The 24866-nt window shown below is 39.1% G+C and overlaps 1 protein-coding gene across 1 annotated transcript in view; it reads right to left on the bottom strand.

Moving 5' to 3' along the window:
* The window catches only part of Nsf (N-ethylmaleimide sensitive factor, vesicle fusing ATPase), a 150252-nt gene that overhangs the window by 13678 nt on the left and 111708 nt on the right, over window positions 1-24866 (bottom strand). The window contains exons 16-17 of the mRNA XM_042673632.1: window positions 14535-14601; window positions 11408-11487 (exon numbers count right to left, since the gene is read on the bottom strand). Coding sequence (XP_042529566.1) covers window positions 11408-11487; window positions 14535-14601 — 147 coding nt within the window. The remainder of the gene's footprint in view (window positions 1-11407; window positions 11488-14534; window positions 14602-24866) is intronic.

Consider the following 24866-nt stretch of genomic DNA (forward strand, 5'->3'; position numbering starts at 1 on the left):
ACCCGCCTGAACAGATAGGATTACAAATGTGACCTAACAGTGCCCAGCTGTGCCCCAGTATTCTTAATGCCAAAAGGAATTGTTTTGTAGATGTGCTCTCTTACTAGAAACTTAACTTAGGTGAGCTGAGCACAAACTGATTAACCTGATTCCACAGATTCCAGCTCACTCACCTTTTAGCTTGATATGTCATATCACTTTTCTCCTTTCTTTTCTTCCTTCCTTTTTTTTTTTCTGGTCCTGGGGCTTGAACTCTAGGCCTGGGTGCTGTCCCTGAGCTTTCTTTTGTTCAAGGCTAGTGCTTTATCACTTGAGCCACAGCTCCAATTCCAGCTTTTTTTTTTTTTTTTTGAGTAGTTTATTAGAGATAAAAGAGTTTCACAGAGTTTATTATCCCAGCTGGTTTCTAAACATGATCCTCAGATCTCAGCCTCCTGAGTAGCTAGGTTATAGGTATGAGCCACCAATGCTTGGCTTACCTCTGTGACTTTTAATCTACATTTCTCTTTATTACAATGCTTTCAACAGTTTTCTGCCAGTGTGCAATTATCTCATGTTCTTGCTATTCAAACTTGCCTTTATTCCACACTTGGTCTTCATTTAATGCTATATAACTCACCTTACCCCTTTATACCCTAACCTTTCAAAACACACATTCAATGTATCCCCTGATAATGCCTCACTTATGGGGAAGAAGGAACTTGCTAAACAACTTTAACCATCCAGAACACAGACAAGAACAAAGAAGTAAGCAAAATCCTCTAATTTCTAGGCCTGAAAAAATGTGAGGTTCAGGTAGCTTTACTCAGAGACCTACTCATTAGCGTCCATAATACTTTGAGGGGCTCATAAAAGAATTCTAATTTCTTTTACAATAGGAAGGGGGAAACATTTTAGGTTGAAAAAACTTTTTAAAAATATAGTAACATATTCATCCTTATACCAGTAGTTAGAAATGTAATTTTTTGTACATTGCAGCCAAGGCCATTCCAGCTTGAAGCCTCTTCTTAGTTTACATAGACATTAAGAAGCAGCATCTGAGTGAAGAGGAAATTGTTACAGGCAGGCAGACTGACCTAATTCATTTGAATTGTGCAAGTAACAGCCAATAGCAATACCATAACAAAGGCACAAGAAAGCAATACACAGCACACAGGACTTCCCGAAGAACTGCCATCCAAGAGTCCATTCTTTTCAACAGCCCCTGCTGAGGGCCACTAGTGACATCAACACATGGTTTGTAAACACCAATCTTTGCTCATTAACATTCACCAACACCCTGCATATTATACTTTGCTTCAGACACCTAAGATGTGTATGGTAATTTTTCCCTCTTAAAAAAGGACTAAACACTGGGCATGGTGACACATGCCTGGAATTCTAACACTCAGGAGGCTGAGGCAGGAGGATAGGAGTTCAAGGCTAGCTTATATAGTGGGTAATATAGTGAGATCATGTCCCCAAAAACCTAAATAAACAAATAAATAAAAAGGCTAAGTTGAGCACTGGTGGCTCACACCTGTAATCTTAGTTATTCAGGAGGCTGAGATCTGAGGATCATGATTCAAAGCCAGACTGTGCAGGAAAGTCCATGAAACTCTCTCTTTTTTTTTTGGTTGGTCGTGGGGCTTGAACTCTGGGCTTAGGCGCTGTCCCTGCACTCTTCATCTCAAGGCGAGCACTCTACCGCTTGAGCCACAGTGCCATTTCTGGTTTTTTAGTGGTTTATTGGAGATAAGAGTCTCATGGACTTTCCTGCCCAGGCTGGCTTTTAACCGCATTCCTCAGATCTCAGCCTCCTGAGTAGCTAGGATTACAGGCCTGAACCATCAGCGCCCGGCAAGTCCATGATACTCTTATCTCTAATGGGAAGTGACAATGTCGCTCAAAGTGGTAGAGCACTAGCCTTGAGCGGAAAAAGCTCAGGAAGACTACCCAGGCCCTGAGTTCAAGCCCTAGTACAAAAAAAAAAAAAAAAAAGCTACAGTATAATATGTGTGTGTATTTTTTTTTTTGGGGGGGGGGGGGGTTAGTTGTGGAGCCTGAACTATGGGCCTGGGGTATGTCTCCTCAGCTCTTCAGCTCAAGGCTAGCAATCTACCACTTGAGCCACAGAGGTACTTCTGGCTTTTCTGTTTATGTGGTGCTGAGGAATCAAACCCAGGGCCTCATGCATGCAAGGCAAGCACTCTATCACCGAGCCACCTTCCCAGCCCTAAACTAATAATTGAGTTGTATTTTTCAGTCTAAAGGAACTATAATTAGTTATGATTCCTTTTTGTTATTGATGGTAGTAGTCAAGAGGCTTGAACTCAGGGCCTGGGCTCTGTTCCTGAGCTTTTTCACTCAAGGCTAGCATTCTACCACTTTGAGCCACCATTCTACCACTTCCAGTTTTCTGGTGGTTATTGGAGATAAGGAATCTCACAGGGGCTTTTCAGCCCAGGCTGGCTTTGAACCATGATCCTCAGATCCCAGCCTCCTGAGGAGCTAGTATTACAGGTGTGAACCACTGGTGGCAAGCTAATTATGATTCTTATTTTTACAACTACTATGAACAATTTGTAACTTTTCTCCCATTTTACAAATGAGACTATTGAAGCTTGGAAGTTAAATGACTGGATTTGAACTCCTTTTTCTGATTTCAACTCCTGCTCTCTTGTTTATACTGACAGTGACAGTTCCATGTGTAGTTCAGACCTACCATCTTAAAAGCATTCATTCAAATAGTATCTATAGAGTCCCAGCATTTGGGATTAAATATATTTTAAAGGCAGAACCAGGCCGATGGCAGGCTGGAGGCTTCCCTGTGAGAAAGTACTCTTTCCACTCCCCAGAATAAAGAGGGCTCCTTTAGTGATGTGGTTACAGATCAAGTTGGTATTTAAAAATAATAAGTTCCAGTTCCATTTGTATTTTTTTTTGGAGGGGGGGAATTTGTTATGGGGCTTGAACTCTGGGCCCAGACTCTGTCCCTCGGCTCTTCAGCTCAAGGCTAGAGCTCTACCACTTGAAGCACTGCACCACTTCCCATTTTCTGAGTGGTTTATTGGAGATAAGAGTCTCACTGACTTTCCTGCCCAGGCTGGCTTTGAACCACTATCCTCAAATCTCAGCCTCCTGAGTAGCTAGGATTACAGGCGTGAGCCACCAGTGCCTGGCTCCATCTTTATTCTAATAGCAGGAATATAAATGAGAGTGTCCTGACAATTTATAAGGTTTCCTCTTTGCTTCTTGCTCAATGTCTGTAATGCACATATTACCTAACAAAATCCCTGAGGGACTATCCAAAAATCTGTTCCTATTTCAGGCCCAGGAAGGTAGGAAAGAAACCGAACTGTCTTCTAGAACACTTCCAGTCACAAGTTTCAGGTGACTGCAGGGAAGGGAAGCAGATAGATCAGTCCCTACAGGATGAGGACAAGTGGAACAAGGCAATGTCCTCAGGGATGTCATAGTGGTCACACCCTTTGGCCCTCTGCACCCTAGTGAGCTCAGAAATTCTGTCTCCACTCTATTTTGCTTTTCACAGCAGGCATCTCTAATACCCAGAGCAGTGTGTTTGCTTTAGTAACTAGGCAGCTTCTAAATCTCACGGAATGTGACATGGGAGGCAGATGTCCCTGTTTCTTTCCCTGGTATTGCACAGGAGGGAAGTGGTACCCAAACATTCTAAGTTGGAACTGCAAACTTATTTCCTTTGGAAACTTTCTACAACAAATACATTCCTTAGCTGTTCCATTGTACAAGCTAAAGAACTCCTGTGGACTATCTCTGTAGCCCACAAGTTTACCAAGGCCCCATTAGAGGGATAGGAAAGGCAGAAGGAATTGTAGATGAAGAAAAGACACAAAGAAATTAAAGAAATATGCAAGCAATAAAGTCGGAAGGCTCTGAGCTAAGGCTTAACCTGACACCAAGTCTTACACAAGGAGTTCTGCAGAGAAGATGCCATCACAAAGGATGGACCATAATACTGTATATGTCTGTAACCAACATCTTAAAATTAATATCATATCAGAGTAGTTTCTCTAAGGCAATGGGTATGGAAGATGCATTCTGGCTGTGAGAAACTACTTTGCTTCAATACAATTAACCCTTCTGCAGTGATTAAAATTTAGATATTCTGAGTTACCTTAAAATGGTGTGTATATACATATATTTATATGTATGTATATAAACATATATATCTTATAATTCACTTTGGTATCATAAATGCCTATTATAGACATACTCATCCAAAAATAAAACAAGATAACCCTTTGTAGTAATGTTTTATAAAAGGATTAATAAAATCATAATATGTAATCCACATTTATATTATATAGAGACATATCCAATTTACATACAACTTCCTAAGAAAGTGCAAACTAAATAAGGTACACCTAAAGAAACTTCACAAAATGTAGTCGCTACCTAAAATGTCATTGACTTAATAAATGGGAATACTGGGCCACCAAACTGCTAATCTATTAAAAAAAAAAAGATGAATTTCAGTGCAGGAGTCACCACATTAGTGATTACAATTAATGTGTCTGGCAAAATGACTAAACCTCTTTCCTAAAGTGGTTATATATTTTATTGAGTCATATTGTAGTCATTAGCCAGAGTTAATTTTAAACAGATAGATGGAGAGATACTCATGTTTAGGCCTGTAGGATTTAGAGTCTTCCATTATCTGCTTACTTCACTAAAGCAACCCAAAGCCTGAAGAGTTGCTAATATACCAAGACTTCCTAATAACATAGCTCAAGTAATACTACAAAAATGTCTTATAAGGATTAAAAAGTAGTATTTGTTTACAGACTAGTGATGTTAAAAATCAGCCCAAGGAGAAACAAATATAGCTGTCCCATATATGGTCCATTCTGCAATCTGTGGTTTCCTAGTGGATCATAAATTCAGTCCTCCCAAGTGTAATTTTTGTCCTTTTCCTTGCTCCTTAACCTCTACCCTTCTTCTTTCCTTCTTGTTCCCTCTATCTTTAAAAAAATTTTGAGATAGGATCTCAAAAAAAGCCTGTAGCCTAGGCTAGCTTAGATTTCTCCCTGCTCCAGCCTCAGTCTTCCAAGTGCTGGGATTACAGGCTAACCCATTACACTTGCTATTTCTTCCTTATATTCCTAGGTAATTTTCCTAGACATTAAAGCAGTGAAAAACTGCTTTTTTCAACAACTTTGTAATTAAGTTAAAACTCTATTAGGCTTGTGATAACACTGCTGTGAATTTGGAGTGATTACTGTTTTCAGTTTTCCATTGATTTGCTGCCAAGTGAGTTATATGCAGACTTGGATACTAATTCCCTTCAGTGAGGGGAAGGCAGGGGTAACCTGGGCCCCAGGCCCCAGTTTTCATGTCCTCATTCACTTACCTAGTGCATCACCAGATACAATGATAGGCCAAAGTATACAGAGGTTTTATATACAGAAGTATATGTTAGTTCTCTGGAACTTACAAAGCTATTTTGTTGATTCACTTTTTTAGCTTGAATGCCCAATGTCAAGTGTACCCAGAATTAAATGATCAGGTCAATGGGTCTAGTATTTCCACAGTGGTTGACATAAGTAGGAAGTAAGTTTACAGCCTGAGTTCTTTTCAGATTGTGTTTGTCTCCCTAAATGATATATATGTGTATATATATTTATATAAATTATATAAAATGTTACATATATATATATATATATGTGTGTGTGCACATATATATTAGTTATTAGCCAGAGTTAATTTTAAGCAAGTAGATGAAGGGATCCTCATGTTTAGGCCTGTAGGATTTGGAACATCTATACATATTTTAAGAAAACAGTGGCACAAGAGACCTGGGAGGAAAGTAACATGGCCACCGGAGCTGTATGCAGAAGGATTTATTCACCTGGCCTTCCCACCTCGCTATGGTTTCTTCCTTGACATTAAGACCAAGGCTTTCATCCTCTTGATCTGGAAAAGCACATCCCCCTCAACTTCCATAAATCTGCAAAACTTGAAAAGAGCCCCAGTGTCATCAAGTAAAAGAGCCGGCTTTAGGACTCTCACTGGAAGGAGGGGTGTCTTCAAGCCTCTCGCTGCTAAGCCGGACATTTCCTAACACTGGACAAATTGTACCTCCAGCTCAGGGAGGATGAACTGCAGTGGTCTTTTACCCTCCAAGACAATTGTTAGCTTTTCACAGGAATCAGCAGGGAAGCACATGTGAAACCTCTGTGTGTCGGTGAGCGCCCCCATGCCTTGTGTGACTCTGCATGTAGATGAAGCAGGCTGGGAGCTTTCTGAGCTGCGGCTGCTGAGTTCTCAGAGAAGCTCTTTTCTCCGGCTTGGCTCCCTGCTGGGACAGCCCTTTTCAATTTTTCTATCCCCCCTCGATCTCTTCTCCTGCACAACACAGGGAAACTTGATTGAAATAAAGACCTAGGGAACATGTTTTATTTTCTCCTGTTCAATCCATTTTAGAAAAGCTTTTAATTGGTTTTAAAAAGATGCTAAACAAAATGTGATGATGTTTTTCAGTCTTCACGAACTACAGATAACACTTTTTTATACTTTTGAAGGGCTAATAAATCAATCATGAAATTAACTCTCCAGCTAAATTTAAAGCAAATCCATTGAATACCAGGTTCATTAAAAATCTATGCATTTACTTAGAAAAAATTTAAAATTCAAAGAAAATTATCCTAGTAACTGAAATCTGACTTGAATTTTTAGTTCTACACTGAAAATCCAAGAGCAAGGCAATGACAAAGGGAAAAAAGAAGGGCTTGTGAACCAGTTTTAATAAGCCAATTTACAAGAAGGGAAGGTTGGGGGAGGGGCAGATGGGGAAAAGAGAATATCTTGATACATAACAACATAGTGCCCCTGGAGGGATTCTTTTATTTGAGCATGTGCACATATGCTCACACAATTTTTGTGTGTGAAAGCTGGAATTTCAACAAATGCAAAATTGAGGATTCTGTGGCTGATAACATTGCTGCATGGCATATATGTATAGTTCTTTCTAAAGAAAAATGGCCGTAGCTTTTGTTTCCTTGCTGATGAAAAAACCATAGTTTTCTACCACTCTATGCATTGTATATTCAGATGCATACACTTTTAATATTTAATTGAAAACATCTGAAAAATCTATGCAGCAGTGGTTTGGTGAAGTGAATTCTTCCATTTTAGAATGACAAATATTCCTGACAGCCTTGAAAACTAATTTTTAAAAGCAAAGTGGTACAGATGAAACCTATTTTTTATTATTTTGTTAAATAGTGCCATTCAGAAATATTCCAAGTACTACTTTTCTCCTGCCACCAATTTTGCTTATACAGCAGGTCAATGAGCAGACCAGGTCAGTTGCCAAGTTCTGATTAATGACAGGCTGGTCTTCTATGAAAAGAGAATCCTTGCGATCACTAAGGCAACCAGGCGTATCTGCTGCTTACATATTTGTATATCCTTTCTCTTCAGTCTTTAAAGAAATTTATTTCACATCGTGTGTGTGTGTGTGTGTGTGTGTGTGTGTGTGTGTGTGTGTGTGTGTGTGTGTGTGTGTGTGTGTGTGTGTGTGTGTGTGTGTGTTGGTATTGGGGCCTAAATTCAGGGCCTACCAGTCTCCTTGGATTTTCTCTGCTCAAGTTTGGCACTCTACTGCTTGAACCATATCTTCATTCCTGGTTTTTTGCTGGTTAATTGGAGACAAATCTCTCAGACTTTCTTACCCAGGCTGAATCTGAACTGAGATCTCAGTCTCTTGAGTTGTTAGGATTACAGGTAAGAACCACTGACCCCACTTCCTTTTTTTAAATGGTTTAATTGTTATTTCTAAGATTCTTTCCAAGTTGGGCCGTGTACCTAAGATGCTCATCCCTTACTTCTCTCCATAGAATTTTCCTTTCATAATTTAAGTAGATTACAAAGCCATCTTTTTTTTTTTTTTTTTTTGTCGGTTGTGGGGCTTGAACTCTGGGCCTGGGCGCTGTCCCTCAGCTCTTCAGCTCAAGGCAAGCGCTCTACCACTTGAGCTACAGCTCCACTTCCGGTTTTCTGGTAGTTTTATTGGAGATAGGAGTCTCACGGTCTCTCCTGCCTGGGCTGGCTTTGAACCGCGATCCTCAGATCTCAGCCTCCTGAGTAGCCAGGATTACAGGCGTGAGCCACCAGCGCCTGGCTTACAAAGCCATCTTTTAAAATGTGCATTTACTTAGAAAAAAATTTTAAACTCAAAGAAACAGGATATATTTCATATAGCATTCAGTTTATCTACTCAATGTATACAATTCAACGGTTTTAGTATATTCACAGATATATAAACTCAGCAATACTAAAACACATAAGCCTATTAATGAAAAGAGGCTACATATATAAAGTTATATATATATATATATGTATATATATGTGAACAAACTATTCATGAAGGATACATGTACAAATCTCTAGGCCAGATGCTGAAAGATTTAAAAACGATAAGATAGCAGGGCAAGAATGGTTCATGCCTGTAATCCTAGCTACTAAGAAGGCCTGAGGCTCCAGGTTTGAAGCCACCCCAGGGAAACAAATTAGAATTAGAGAGACTCTTATATCCATTTAACCAGTAAGAAGCAAAAGTGTGGCTCAAGTGGTAGATGACCAGCCTTGAGTGAAAAAGCTAAGTGAGAACTCAAGGCCCTAAGTTCAAGCCCTAGTATCAGTGCATGTGTGAACACACATACACACAGAATAAATAATTTAAAAATAAGATAATGTCCCTTCTCTCAAGTCTCACATTTTTACAAAATAGTTATTTTAAGTCTTTAATCAAAATGTTACAGGTTGTTTTTAATTTTAAAAATTTTAGTATCTATTTTGGATTACAAATAACTCTCAGTCAGGAACTGTATCTCTTTAACTACTGTGTATAGTATTTAACCAAGTAAAAGTCAAGAAATTTAACACAGCATTAAAAACTTATTCTTTCTTAAAAGCACTGAAATGCCTTTTAGCACAAATTATTTTAAGATAAAGAACAGAATATTATAAGACAAAAATTTAAATGCTTGGAAGTGTCCTCCATTGTAACAATGTTAAATATGATTTTTTAATTTAAATTTTATTTTAATGGTGATGTACAGAGGGGTTATGTTACATAAGTTATGTTATATAAGTCAGGTAATGAGTATATTTATTTTTGAACAGTGTTATATCCTCCTTCATTTTTTTCCCAATTGCAAATATGTTGACTACATAAAAATGTTTTTTGTGGGTATGATATATATACATAGATACTGGGGAGAAATGATTTATATATATTATATATTTTAGATATATCTATATAACTTGATTGATTGATTGATTGCCAGTCCTAGGCCTTGAACTCTGGGCCTAGGTGCTGTCCCTAAACTCCTTTTGCTTAAGGCTAGCACTCTACCACTTAAGCCAAACTACCACTTCTGTTTTTTTCTGTGATTAACCAGAGATAAGAGTCTCATAGACTTTCCTGCCTTGGCTAGCTTTGAACCACGATCCTTAGATCTCTGCCTCCTGAGTAGCTATGATTACATGAGTTGCCAGCACAAAGCAAAAGTACTGGTTATTCTTTTTTTTTTCCTAACTGCAAGACTGGGACTCAAACTTGGTACCTGACACTTCGCTTCACTGACTAGTGCTCTACTAACGGAGCCACACCTTCAGCCCCTATGTATTTTTTAAATGGAAGTAATTAGTATAAATTAAAATTCCAGTAGACTGAAGTGGAAGAATCACTTGAGCGCAGTAATTCAATACCAGCATAGGCAACATAGCAAAAACCCCATCTCAAAAACAAAACAAGTGAAGGGCTGGAGGTATGGCAAATACGAGCACTTAACTTGCCTAGCATTGATGAGGCCCTGGGTTCCATCCCAGCTCTAGAAAAAAATATTATTCCATAGTGCATATATATAGAAAATTATCAATTGTTATATGTTTCCTACTTTAGAAGTTAAAAAAACTCCAAAGCCCAGAAAATAAGTCCTTTAAGTGATGTTTGTTTATTTATTTATTTAAAATTACTTACTTTAGCTGGGTACTGGTGGCTCACGCCTGTAATCCTAGCTACTCAGGATGCTGAGTTCTGAGGATCATGGTTTAAAGCCAGCCTGGTCAGGAAAAGCCGTGAAACTCTTATCTCCAATAAACTACCAGAAAACCAGAAGTGGTGCTGTGGCTCAAGTGGTAGAGCACTAGTCTTGAGCTGAAGAGCTGAGGGACAGAGCTCAGGTCCAGAGTTCAAGCCCCACAACTAACCAAAAAAATATATATGTATATTTTTTCCTGGTCTGGAGCTGGAATTCAAGGTTTTGAGCTTCTTAGTTGACTAGTTGGGTTAGATACTGTATCACTTGAGCCATACCTCCAGACCTGCTGTTTGCTAGTTATTTCAAAGGTACAGTTTCTTGAAATTTTCTGCTTGGGTTGGCTTTGAACCAGGATGCTTCAGATCCCAATTTCCTGAGTAGTTAGCATTACAGGCATGAGCCATTGGTGCTCGGCTTTGTATCTACCTTTGATTGGCTTTTCTTCAAGGTTATAGCTGGGAGAATCAATCAGGATAGCCTGTCACATGATATAGCCAAACATACAGCCTCTGTGTAATTAACATACTTAATCAATCTTCATAGGTTAGTTTTAAATTTGTTAAGCTCTCAAAATCAGTGTCTCTAGTAGCTACAGCAGTAAAAATGCAGACATATGAATCAGGTTCCCACTATAACTTCATTCCTTAAAAGCACATGTGAATCCAAGAAGTAAGTAAAAATCACCTGTACATGCTTTTAAAAAATATGCTTAGGGCTGGGAAAGTGGCTCAGTGGTAGAGCGCTTGCCTGGCATGCATGAGGCCCTGTGTTCGATTCCCCAGCACCACATAAGCAAAAAGAAAAAAAAAAGCTGGAAGGGGCGCTGTGGCTCAAGTAGTAGAGTGCTAGCCATGAGCTGAAGAGCTGAGGGACAGAGCCCAGGCCCAGAGTTCAGGCCCCATGACTGGACCCAAATTAATCAATAATCAATAAAAAAATAAAAATATGCTTATAAACATAAATTTCCTTAAGTACAAATTCTTAGAGAAACCATGAAGTGATAAATAAAACAAATGAGACCATATATTAAATATTTTCTGTATTAATAATTAAGCTCTCTTGGGAGGACAAAGGTAAGAATGTAGAAAGTGCTGAAGAATTTATAAAATGAGATGAATATTAAACTAAATTGTAGGATTTTGGTATCTTCAGAAAACAAAAGGAAAAAAGTAAGGAAAATAATTTACCTTAAAACTGAAGGCCAGACCAAATGACCGTTGAGAATCCCTTCAACAATAGAATTTTACGTTTATGATAACCAGCTTATTCTGAGAGTGCATCATTATATGTAATTTACTGAAAAAACCCTGTGGAATTTTCCTTAGCATTACTTCTCTTACCTGAGGAGGTGCCTTTTTCAGTAACACAAGAAGAGCCTGTAATACCAGATTAGAAAACCGGGGGCCAATAGGGACGTAATCTGGAAGAGAAATGTTATATCTAGAGATTCAATACACACAAGACACATATCAAAATACAGATTTTCTTGGTATTAAGAATAAATATCAACTGAGCATGGTGGCTCCTGCCTATAACCTAAGCTACTTGGGAGGTAGAGATCAGGAGGATTGAAATTGGAAATGAACCTGAGCAAAAAAGCTAGTGAGACCCCATCTCAATCAATAACTAGGTGGTTCATAACTGTCATCCCAGCTACACAGGAAACGTAAATAGGAAGCATTCAATCCAGGACAGTGGGCATAAATGCAAGACTCTATCCCCAAAATAACTAAAGCAAACAGGGTAGCTTAGGTGGTAGAATCCTTGTCTGTCTAGTAAGAATAAGACTGAGTTTAATCCCCAGTATTAGCAAGAAAAAAAAAGTAAATATTATCTTTTTATGGTCAAAGAAAAAAATTCCTCCAATGAACTAAAAGATTAAAATATTACATAAGAATTCCTATCTGTAAATTTTTGGTAAAAGTTTTAAAATATCCATTTTGAGTTCATATAGACATCTTTTATGATTTTGGAGATAAGTTTTTCTTTCTAAAAGGGAAAAATGTCCAGATGTATTTATCAAGTATTTCTAAGAAATAACATTGATAACAAAATTTGATGTTAGAAAATTGGGCAGAGGGAAAAGGATACAAGAAATTTTAATGCAATTCTGATGATACTAGAATCACTGAAACTGATCCTCTGATACTGAAGAACAGGTAACTAAGAGAACTAATTCTCTACCTGTTAAACTTCAGTACTTCAAGATTTAGCATAAATACCACTTCCTTAATTTTCATGGTATATTGCATATGTGATCAGCCCTGTGCTTAGAACTATCTGCAGGCATCAGTTCTCTGAAGTCAAAAGATACCCCTCAGGCTGGGAATGCGGCTTAGTGGTAGAGTGCTTGCCTAGCATGCATAAAGCCCTGGGTTCAACTCCTCAGTACCACATAAACAGAAAAAGCTAGAAGTGGTGCTGTGGCTCAAGTGGTAGAGTACTAGCCTTGAGCAAAAGAAGCCCAAGAACAGTTCCCAGGCATTGGGTTCAAGCCCCAGGACTGGCAAAAAAAAAAAAGGAGTGGGGGGAGTCCTTCTGTTTTCTGAATATCTTGAACACACAGATATTCTATTTTGCTAATGAGTTTTATAATGGATAGCATCTTATTCTCCTGAGATCCAAATAATTCTAGCACAGGAGTAAGGGCTCAGCAAATGCTCATAGACTAAATGAATGAATAAAGACAGAAAATATCTACTCAAACAAGAGAGAATACACTGTGAGGGCACACATTCCTGCCATAGCAGTGTTGCTATGACCACACATCTCAATTGTGTTTAGATAAAGGAATCTACACAGAGCTATAAGTATGTGCCTAAAAGCTTTTAAAGAAATAATCCCATAAACTGGGCTGAGACGGTTCAAACACAGCACACCAAAAACTCAGGTTATTAGATAAAACTATTAATTTAAGAAGGCCTAACAGATATACCTGTTTTGCTTTATAACAAACACTGCCATAACTGAAAAAAAAAAGTAACGGAGGACCTAACACAATTCTGAATATCATGGGGGAAATGCTGTTGAAAAACAGTTAAGTTGAAATCATTACTACACTCTTCTGAATAGCTTAAGGAAGACTAATCAAGTGTAGCATTCTCAGATATTCATGAAGACATCAGGTGGCTTCTGTCTCAATGCCATTCCATTATGCCAATTATTACAGAAATGTATACTAAATTGGTTCAATTCACAATGAGTATAATGTGAAAGTAACAAGAGTTTTTGACATTTACTTATTGTTTACTGTATTCTGAATGGAATGCAGTGCCTATGCCTTAATCATCTCTGCATCTTGTTGGGAGATATTTAACAATTATTTTAGAAATTACTGGAGAACACTTCTAATTTGCAGAATGTTTTTGACACATATTATTCCATTCTGTCACAATTACTCTGTGGGTTAATAAGCAAAGAAGCAACTTGTGTTGTAAAAGCAGAAATTCAGGTATAGATAGCTTACAACTTCTGTCTCTAAGTGTTTTAGTAAATCCAATTCTCAAATCTTCTTTTCATTAGTTCTGTTGAGATTCACAAATGGACTTCTGAGATATGGGCATCTCAGATATACTTAATAGCAAATGTATTCAGAATTAAGAAGTATTCATCTTTTAGTGTGGCTAGGACACTCTGCGGCAGATAATGAGAGCCCTTACAAGAAAGTAGATTATAGTAGAGTTAGGGTCACAAGCATTTAACTATAAATACTATTGTTGATATCAGATTAAGATATGATATAGTATTTCCATAAAAGGTAAAAAAGTTCTTTCTATTGCCCTATAATTTATAAAACATCCATTATTTCCCCTTACTATTTCTTTTTCCTGCAGTGCTTAGGATTGAAACCAAGGCCTTGTACATGCTAGGTAAATGTGCTACTCAGGTAGACTCTCAGCCTCTCTTGTAATTTTTGTTGTTGTTATTGGTCATAGGGCTTGAACTCAGGGCCTGCACACTGTTCCTGAGCTTTTTTACTCAAAGCTAGTGCTCTATCACTTCCAGCCACAGCCCCACTTCCGGTTTTGTGGTGGTTAATTGGAGATAAGGGTCTCACAGACTTTCCCGCTTGGGCTTGGCTTCAAACTATGATCCTCAGATCTCAGTCTCCTGAATGGCTAGGATTACAGGCATGAGCGACTGGTGGCCAGCTTTTGTAATTTTATTTTATTTTTTGCCGGTTCTGGGGCTCAAACTCTGGACCTGGGCACTGTCTTGAGTTCCTTTTTGCTCAACAGTAGTACTCTACCCCTTGAGCCACAGGGCTACTTTTGGCTTTTTCTGTGATTAATTACAGATAAGAGTCTCATGGACTTTCCTGCCTGTACTGGCTTTGAACCATGATCCAGATCTCATCCTCTTGAGTAGCTAGGATTTCAGGTGTGAGCCACTGGTGCCTGGCTTTGTAATTTTTAATGTAAGTTGTTACTTAGCAAAGGAAGTACAATGGCCAAAGTTATGACTCACCGAGTAATCTCTCAATGTCATCCACAACCACACAACTGAGTTGTGATTTGTATGCATCATCAAAGATCTGGAAGAAAGAAAAACATTCATCATCTCACTGCCCTCTATAATTATGACAATTTTTAAAGATTATTTTTGGTTAATTACTGAGCAATACTAAACAAAGCAGACAAAACACCAATATTTCAAATTTAACAAATTAGAATTTAGGAGATCACAGCATTTTAGAGCTGAAAGGGTCCTTGTAAAGAAAGTGAGGCCCAAAACAGTTAAATGACAACATAATTGGATCATGGCTGAATAGACAACTGGCTAAAGCTGTTTTCAGCACTAAGGGCTGCAGGTGTCACAACTGAGCATGCCAAGGAATTACTGATTATTGGCCAACTGACAAAGTTCATCATGTTTATCATACTGGTCTCTCTTAACTATGTCAGACCCTTGCATTCATTGCTATAATTCAAGTGCTAGACAGAGCATGATAAAAGATATGCAGAAGAAAATTGGATGTCACTTTATTATCTATAAGAACTCTGGTTAGGCAACAATAATATTAAAAGACAAGAATCCCATCAACTCAAATAAAATCATAACAGTAAGAGTTTACAAAAGAGTTAAAATTCTGTATGAAGATCAGGTAGATGTATGTAAAAAAACCAGACAGAAGATAAGAACAGTCCATTGTCTTAAGACAGCCAAAGAAATGCAGATTAAAACAAGCAGTGAAGGAAGCACTACTATTCTGACAAAGATGTAACACTTTCAAGCTAGATAGAAAAATAAGTTTATGTATAAGTTGAATATAAGTGTCTATGGTTTTAGAGATGATCCCTTCTGTAAATGATGGGGATCTGACCCAGACTGAAAGTGGGGCTCAGTACATTCCATTCGGAATCCCACTTGTTTCTTGCCTATTGAACTGGCATAATATTCCTTGGTATCTTTTTTTTTTTTTTTTTAACCAGTCCTGAGGCTTGAACTCAGGGCCTGGGCAAGGTCCCTGAGCTACTTTTTGCTCAAGGCTAACACTCTACCACTTGAGCCACAGTACCACTTCTGGCACTTCTGGTATCTTTTAATTACAAAAGACTTAAAATTAAGTTTAAGGGGCTGGGAATATGGCTTAGTGGTAGAGTGCTTGCCTACCATGCATGAAGCCCTGGGTTCAATTCCTCAGCACCACATAAACAGAAAATGCCAGAAATGGGGCTGTGGCTCAAGTGTTCGAGTACTAGCCTTGAGCAAAAGAAGCTCAGGGACAGTATTCAGGCCCTGAGTTCAAGTCCCAGGGCTGACCAAAAAAAAAATTAAGTTTAAAAACTAAACTCAGAATATTAACATTTTTCATATTAAGTTAAAAAGCCAGTTTAAAAAATAATGTGGGGAGCTGATGGCTTGTGCCTACTATCCTTGCTCAAGAGACTGAGCTGAGACCTGAGGAATCATGGTTTGTGTAAGGTCTGCACAGGGATACCTTCCTCCCTTTTGGCTAAGTTTCTGCCCAGTATCTGTTACCTAGGTAACTGGCAGACCTGGAAGCAGTCACCTTCCCCTCCTGCTAGGTCACATCCCGGGCTGTGTCTGATCACATGCCTTCCATCTGACCTTAGGAGGGTCCCAGACCCTGAGGTCACATCCAGATCCAGTGTGGCCACACCTTTCCCCCACCTGGCCACACCTCTTCCTGTCCCTGGCCTAGATAAGTCCTGGCCCAGAGATGGGTCACCCTTTTCCCTTCCTCTCTTCCTTTTCTCCCCTCCCCCCCTTTTCCTTTTCAGCCCTCCCTCTCCACGATGGTGTTCTCTTCATCAGCTACCTAATGAAACCTACCTATTTAATATACCTTACAGTTTGAACCCAGCATGGGCAGAAAAGTCTGCGAGACTCTTAGCTCTAATTAAGCACAAAAAAAAAAAAAAAAAAAGCTGGAAGTGGAGCTGTGGCTTCAAGTGGTAGTGTTAACTTTGAACAAAAAGCTGAGGGGACCAGGTGCTGGTAGCTCATGTCTGTAATCCTAGCTACTCACAGCAGAGATCTGAGGGTCACATTCGAAGCCAGCCTGGGCAGGAAAGTATGTGAGGCTCTTTATCTCCAATGAATTACTCAGAAAAGCAGGAAGTAGTGATATGGCTCAAGTGGTAGGGTCCTAGCCTTAAGCACAAAGAGTCTCAGGGACAACACCCAGACCCAGACTTCAACACCAGGACTGGCAAAAACAAAACAAAATACCACCCCCCCCCTCAAAACAAAACAAAACTCTGAGGGGTAGCACCCAGGCCCTGAGATTCAAGACCTAGGACAGACACTAAGACAAAACAAAAAGCCAACCAAACAAAAGGTATTTATAACAATTAAGAAAGTTACCATTACAAAAAGATTCTCATTGTCATCATCTATCTCAGTTCCTTGTTACATTTTTCCTGTCTTAAATACTAACAATTTCTGCCTGCAGATATTCGATCAGATCAACTGTTTTGGTGGAAGTGCTTTCCTTTGCTCCATCCTCTTTTATCTGTCTATCACTGCCCACTATTCCCTTCTCCTCAGCTAGCTGTCCCTGCACTGCAGTGGTGTATACAATTTTCACTCTGTTTATGGGTATCTCCAGCACAGAACAGGATCTAGTAATGATGTTTGCTTAACTCATTCAATAGTTTATCATATTACTTCTCCTATCTTGGATCTCATGGATTCACATGTGAGATGAAGACCCTACTACCAATTAGCTCAAGTCTCTGAGAAACATATGATGCACAGAGTTCAGTCATGATGGACATGTACTGTGAATGAAGATTAAACTTAACTGTGCTAGCAAAGCCACTAAGATACCGGGTTTTCTCATTGCTGTAGCATGTTAGCCTAGTTTGATTCATAAAGGGACTTAGGGGGTCAATGATGGTCTCCAAAATTAAAAAAATGAAATTTGAGATCTGAAGGATGAATAAGTTAACTAATAGAGGTCTAGGTCAGTGGTAGAATACCTACCTATCCAGCAAGTGCTAGGCCCTGAGTTTAAAATCTGGTATTTTTTTTTTTTTTTTTAAAGGTAGTAGCCAGGTATGGTGGTAAATACCTATTATCCCAGTGACAGAATGTGGAGATGTGAGATTACAACAAAAAAAAAGGGATACTCATGTGGTAGAACACTTGCCTAGCAAGCATGAAGTCCTGGGTTCAATGCCAGTACTCTAAAATTAAAACAGCCAATAAAAAGGGCAAAAATGTGCTCTAAATAGACTTTACTGAGTATTAAAAGTTGCAGAGAGGAGAAAATTCGGGAATGCTGCAGGAGCTAATGTTCAACAAGAATTAAAATAAGGAAGTAATACTGTTGTATGGAGAGTAGTGGGTGAAGATAGAACAAAGTGATGAATGAGCCTGAATGTGGAGTGTCTTACAAATCTGAACAAGTTGAACTGTTATTATAAGGGCATTAACAAGCTACCACAGATTATTTTTGTTATTTGTTTTTGTTTTGTCAGTCATGGGGCTTGAACTCTGTCCCTCAGTTCTTCAGAGCACTCTACCACTTGAGCCATAGCGCCACTTCCAGTTTTCTGAGTGGTTCATTGGAGATAAGAATCTCACAGACTTTCCTGCCTGGACTGGCTTTGAACCATGATCCTTACATCTCAGCCTCCTGAGTAGCTAGGATTACAGGCGTGAGTCACCAGTGCCTGGCCTCTACCACAGTTTTAAGACAGTGCCTTGCTCTGTGTGTGTGCATGTGTGTGTGTGTGCACGAACACATTCGCGCATGTGAGACTTTGTGTGTGTGTATATACATGTGTATCTCACTGGCTAGCTTTGAATCTGTGATCTTCCCATCTCAGCCTTCCAGGTGCTGAGATTATAAGCATATACTACTACACCCAGTACCACTTGAAAAGCTTTAGATGTCAGATTTATGCTTTAGAAACATTTTTCTGGCAGATACATAGGACAGCAAGAGATTAATAGTCCCAATTCCAAGTGAGAAAAATGATGGTGGTCTGGGATGGATATGATGAAAAGTGGACAGGTACTACAGATATTAGGGGGTTGAATGGAAACATTTGGCAAATGAACAAGTGTGGTGATGAAGGAAAAGCAGGAGGCAAGCTTTCTGGTTTAGCAAGTAAGATAAAACAACAAATATGGAAAAGCTGATTTGGGAATCGATCAAGAATGTATCAGAGCCGGGCGCTGGTGGCTCACGCCTGTAATCCTAGCTACTCAGGAGGCTGAGATCTGAGGATCGCGGTTCAAAGCCAGCCCGGGCAGGAGAGACCGTGAGACTCCTATCTCCAATAAACCACCACAAAACCGGAAGTGGTGCTATAGCTCAAGTGGTAGAGCGCTCGCCTTGACCTCAAGAGCTGAGGGACAGTGCCCAGGCCCAGAGTTCAAGCCCCACGACCCACAAAATAAAAAAAAAAAAAAAAAAAAAAGAATGTATCAGAATACCCCCTCACTCCCAGACCTGACAAGAGGAAGGTATATCAGTCTCCTGTCTCTTTTTGACTTTTAGTGACTCTAAAACAATGGAAAAGTTTAGAAACATCTCCATAATGCTTTTTCCTAATTTTTTAAAAGTGCTAGTCAAAGGCTTGAACTCAGGCTAGCACTTTATCACTTGAGCTCCAGGTCCACTTCCGATGTGGCACTGTGGCTCAAAGTGGTAGAGTGCTAACATTAAGTGAAAGAGCTCAGGGACAGCACCCAGGGCCTGAGTTCCACCCCCATAACCAAAAAAAAAAAAAAAAATCTTATGGACTTTTCTGCCCAGGCTGGCTTTGAACCCACCACAATCTTTAGATCACAGCCTCCTAAGTAGCTAGGATTACAGGTGTGAGCCACTGGTACCCAGTGGTTTTTTTCCTACTTTGAAAAGACATTAGGCCAGGCATTGGTGGCTCATGCTTGTAATCCTAGCTACTCAGGAGGCTGAGATCTGAGGATCACAGTTCAAAGCCAGCCTGGGCGGAAAGTTGTGAGACTCTTAACTCCAATTAACCATCAGAAAATCGGAAGTAGAACTGTGGCTCAAAGTGGTAGATCACTAGCTTTGAACAAAAAAGAGCTTAGGGACTCCAGTGGCCAGGTTCTGAGTTCAAGCCTTACAATTGACCAAAAAGAAAAGCTCATGGACAGCACCAGGCCCCCAGGTCAAGCCCCAAGACCAGCAGAAAAATACCAATGACAGTCATTTAAGGTAAGGTAGGATTTTGTTTGTTGTTTTTAATAGATCGTTCCTGCTATACTAATTACTATCACAGCTACCTCTCTTAATAGCATATTAACTATGACAAAGGTTGTGTAATGCCAGTTATAACTTGATTAGTTTCAGTTGACTAGCAAAGTGAAACTCCTCTGGTAGCTCCTCTGCTCTAATTTAAATGTACATACACACCCCTCTTTCACTTCCTACATATGTATTCTCTTCCTTACCTGCTCACTGTGTGATATTAGGTCATCAGTCTTCCCCTGGACACACAATGTATGTCGAGTCTTCTCAGAGACTCTGCTTTCTGGTCCAGGATCCAAGAAGATACTCAGATTTGACTAGTAAGCATGAGATTAGCTGCCAGATTTAAAATCTAGTGGGATATTTTCACACTGAGCCAGAAACTTCTATAACTCTAAGTAGATAAACCTAGAAGGGGAGAGGTACTATATGGAAAGATACAAAAAAAAGGAAAATAGTGCCTTTTGCCCCAGTCTTAATAAAACCACTTATCATCTGTAACAGCACACAGTAGAGCCACTGTGTCTGCTTCAGATCAAACATGCAATAACTCAAGGCAGCCAGCTCAGCTAAAGCTGGAGCTAGAGGTTCTATTTTATAGACTTAAAAAAAATCTTTGATTGTAATACATTGTAATTAAAAATATATATTGGGTTGGAATACATTGTAAACATATATGTAGAAAGGTAACAATGAACCACCACCACCACCCCTCCAATGTAAAAAAAAAACAAAACACTAATTAAAAAAAAAATCTAACCTGGGCATGTGACATAACTATAATCCTAGTTACAAAGGATGATTGCAGCCAGGAACTGGTGGATCATGCCTGTAATCCTAGCTACTCAGGAGGCTGAGATCTGAGGATCAAGGTTCAAAGCCAGCCCAGGGAAGAAAAATCCCCATGACACTCTTCTCTCCCATTAACCACTCAAAAACCAGAAGTGGACCTGTGGCTCAAAATGGCAGAGCACTAGTCCTGTGCAAAAAGCTCAGGGACAGAGCCCAGGCCCTGAGTTCAAGCTCTATGACCAACTTCAAAAAAAGAAAGGAAAGGAAAGGGAAAGGAAAGGGAAACGGAAAGGGAAAGGGAAAGGGAAAGGGAAAGGGAAGGGAAGGGGAAAGGAAGATTGCACTTTTTTTTTTGTCAGTCATGAGGCTTGAACTCTGGGCCTGAGCGCTGTCCCTCAGCTCTTCAGCTCAAAGCCACAGTGCCACTTCTGGCTTTTTCTGTTTATGTGGTGCTAAGGAGTCGAACCCAGGGCCACATGCATGCTACAACTGAGCCACCTTCCCAGCCTCCTAGACTGCAGTTCTAGGCCAGCTCTTGCAAAAAGTTAGCAAGACCCCATCTCAACCAATAAAAGCTGCACAAGGTTTCATGTGCCTATCACTCCAACTACATAGGATGTGTAAATAGGAGGATTGAGACCCAGGCCATGCTAGGCATAAACATGAGGCCCTGTTCAAAATATTGCTAAATCAAAAAGAGACAGAGGTATGGCTCAAGTGCTAGAGTTCATGTTTAGTAAGCACAAGGCCCTGAATTCAAACTCCAGTACCTCCCCCAAAATTAATTTAAAGAATGCATAGTTATCTTAGTTTAGTCAGTGAGTTTCCTGTAGAGCAGGTCAGATGAGCAGATACACAGGGTCTTAGTAAGCCGTGTGGGAAGTCTGAAAGAGAAGTCTAAAGAGAAAAGAATCGAAGGAACAGTAGGAAAGAGTAGCATCTGTGAGCATGGAAATAATACATTGCACTCTAAAGAATGAAGACACTCTAGAAAATGAAGAACCCATAGGCTTGTTTCTGGGTGTGTACATGATGCAACTGTCTCTACACAACTCTCATCTCTCTAGTATGACCCAGTCTTAGGGTATCAAAAATAACCTGAAATATGAGACTCATGGGGCTCAAGGGCAGGAGTGTGTTGAAGGCACCATGAGCCTGGGGCAGGTATGAATATACTGTGGGGCACTGTGAACTTTTGAGACACAGAAGACCAGTCCTGGAATCTCCAGACAAGCAACAGTCACTTGTGAAGAGGGGAGAGGCGCTGCTGCTCGAGTCCTCATTAACACCAATGGGAACACAGTTTATTAGCTCCACGTTAATCCTAGCCTTTCAGAATCACAAACCACTGCAAAGCACATTCTAAGTAGATTCTAGCCTCCATTTCCTATAACCTCTACAGTGCTCTTAGGTAAGTAAAACCAAACTTTCTGGTTCTTTTGGAGGCTAAACATGTTCAATTCAATTTTGAAGTAGTTGGCATGAAGTACCTAAATGCAGTTAGCAGAAATCTGATGACAGTAGGAACTTAATAGCTTAGAAAATCCAAAATGTAGTAAATCTGTCAGCAATTAGTTGAAAGGACACTCTAATCATATTTGGTAGCATATAAAAACATAAATGAGCAAATTTAAATTAGTGCTATCAGCAATAATCTCTAGTTTCTAAAAATAACTTGGGAGTAGATCAAGCAAACATTAGCTGTCTTCTAATGAAACTGCCTTAGGAAGTGGACCTAAACTTTTGGCAAAGCACTAAAGCTTCCTGGATTGACCTTAAAATCCTTTATTTGTTCTCCCTGCTTTTCAGGAAAATATCTTACATTTTCACTAACATAGGCCACAGAGTGAGTGTGCTTAATAATCTGAAGGTCACAAGGTCTGAAAATTCCACACTATATATTCTCCTTTACATAGCACACAGATATGAGTGTCAAAAGACATGGAATGTTAAACAGAACAACCTATATCCACCCTGAGCCATACTGGGACCTGTAGTTACTTCCGGAGCATCTACTTCTCACAGCTAAGACATGCACAAACTTTAAAATTCAGCCACATGATATATTAGGATGTTAACTTAAAAAAATCCAAATTCTGTTGCTTAGTAACTGCTGTCAAAAGATCCAATTTCCAGCTCTGCTCTTTGTATAGACTAAACCATGAAAAGAGGGGATTAGGCACCCTGATTCTGTTCTGTGCAGACTACAATTTGCAGTGGATTTACAGGAGGATATTCACAGAAGATTATTTCTTTCTTGCAAGCTAGTGGGAAGGAAAATTTCTTCCATTAATTTTCAATCCTTTGAAAATAAGACTCTATCATGTTATTATAGGTGTCCTTTGGTAAATCACTGATATTTTTTCTTAATTTGGTTCAAACACTTCAGTTGTGTCTGATTGTCCTATTTCATCTCTATATTGGATGTGTACTCAGAAAGCATCAAGATTAGGTAATTAGTCAAAATCAAATTCCATTGCTTTGTTCTTTTGTGCATTAAAAGTCACTAATAAAATCAGAAAAAATAGGCATTTTGAAAAGGATAAATGTAAATAAGATAGAGAAATAAAAAATTTTAAAGTTCAAGAAGTAAACATAAAATGGGAACAAGTAATCTGTAACTAAGTCAAATATCTTAATGGAACATGTGATACCACCCTCCCCCCCCATGTGAAGATAATTCCTCAATATACTTTAGCAGCAATGAGGAATTTATCTATGGAGGGAGGGTTTAATATCAAATTAAGAAGTATAAGGTTAGTTTTAAATTGGGAACAAACTACTTTCATGTATTTTTAGAACCATTCATCTGTGAAAAAACACCCATACTATAATTGCAATGATGCCTCATATGCTCATTAAAGCATGCCTAACAACCCTCTCAACTAACAAAAACTCTTACCTTTTAGTTTAAGTAATGAAATGGAATATAAAAATACTCTATGAATTAAATAATTCAGACCACACCCCCCTTTTTTCTGTCGGTCATGGGGCTTGAATTCTGGGCCTGAGTGCTGTCCCTCAGCTCTTCAGCTCAAGGCTAGTGCTCTACCACTTAAGTCACAGCACCACTTCTGGTTTTCTGGTGGTTTATTGGAGGTACGAGTTTCACGGACTTTCCTGCCTGGGCTAGCTTTGAACTGTGATCTTCAGATCTCAGCCTCCTGAGTAACTAGGATTACAGGCATGAGCCACCAGCGCCTGGCAACCACACTCCTTTAACAAAAATTAACATATGGTTTCACTTCACTAATTACTGTCAATTTTATAACATATTGAAACAAAAAAATGTTTTTCAGTGCTTATGCTAAGCAAGTGCTCTAAACTAAGCTAAATCTCAAGCCCATTGAAAAACTTCCTTAAAATTGAACACTTAGTCATAAAGAAATAATTAAATGCAAACTTTCTAACAATTGGCAAAAAGCATTTTAATGACATCAAGTTGGAGTGAGAATGCCATGAAATGCATATTCTTGAATGATTGAGTAACAAGTATAAATCTGCAGTTAGTGGGCTTCATAAACCATTAGCATAATTGTAAATTTAATAGCAAAATATATACAAATATATAAAGTATTATTACCTAGAAATCCTAATTTTGAGAGTTTCTACTAAAGAAATAGGCAGAAATGTATACACAACAAGTAATAAGAGCTACCACACTTTATGAAAGTATATTATTCCATGTTTCTTTACATAAATTAACCATCTCATTTAATTCTCATAATAGACCTATGAAGCAGCTATGATTATTACTCTGTGTGTGTGTGTGTGTGTGTGTGTGTTGTACTGGGGCTTGAACTCAGCCTTGTGTTTGAAATAGGATTAATTTTTTTGTTGTTGTTATTATTGTCGGTCATGGGGCTTGAACTCTGGGCCTGGGCGCTGTCCCTCAGCTCTTCAGCTCAAGGTGAGTGCTCTACCACCTGAGCTACAGTGCCACTTCCTCAGCCTTGTGTTTGGTAGGAAGGGCTCTACTACTTGAGCCACACATTAGCCCTCATTAGACCAGAACTTGCTATTTTGTTCAGGTTGGCCTAGAACTTTTGATCTTCTTACCTCAGCCTCCTGAAAGCTGAAATTATAGGTCTGTACCATTACATGCAGATCTGACTATTAACTCATTTTACACTCAATACTGATGATGGAATTGGAATTTAAATTCATATCTATTTGAATCCTACACCCAACTACTCAAGTATACAATGTTAATCTAAGAAGAAGCTGATAAGAAAATCAGGGCAGTGATTTCCCTCATTTGAGGAGTTCTATAGAATATTAGACTATAAGGCTGAGATCTGAAGATTATGGTT

The sequence above is a fragment of the Dipodomys spectabilis genome, unplaced genomic scaffold, assembly GCF_019054845.1.
Source record: "Dipodomys spectabilis isolate Male_0828 unplaced genomic scaffold, ASM1905484v1 ptg000018l, whole genome shotgun sequence".
NCBI lineage: Eukaryota > Metazoa > Chordata > Mammalia > Rodentia > Heteromyidae > Dipodomys > Dipodomys spectabilis.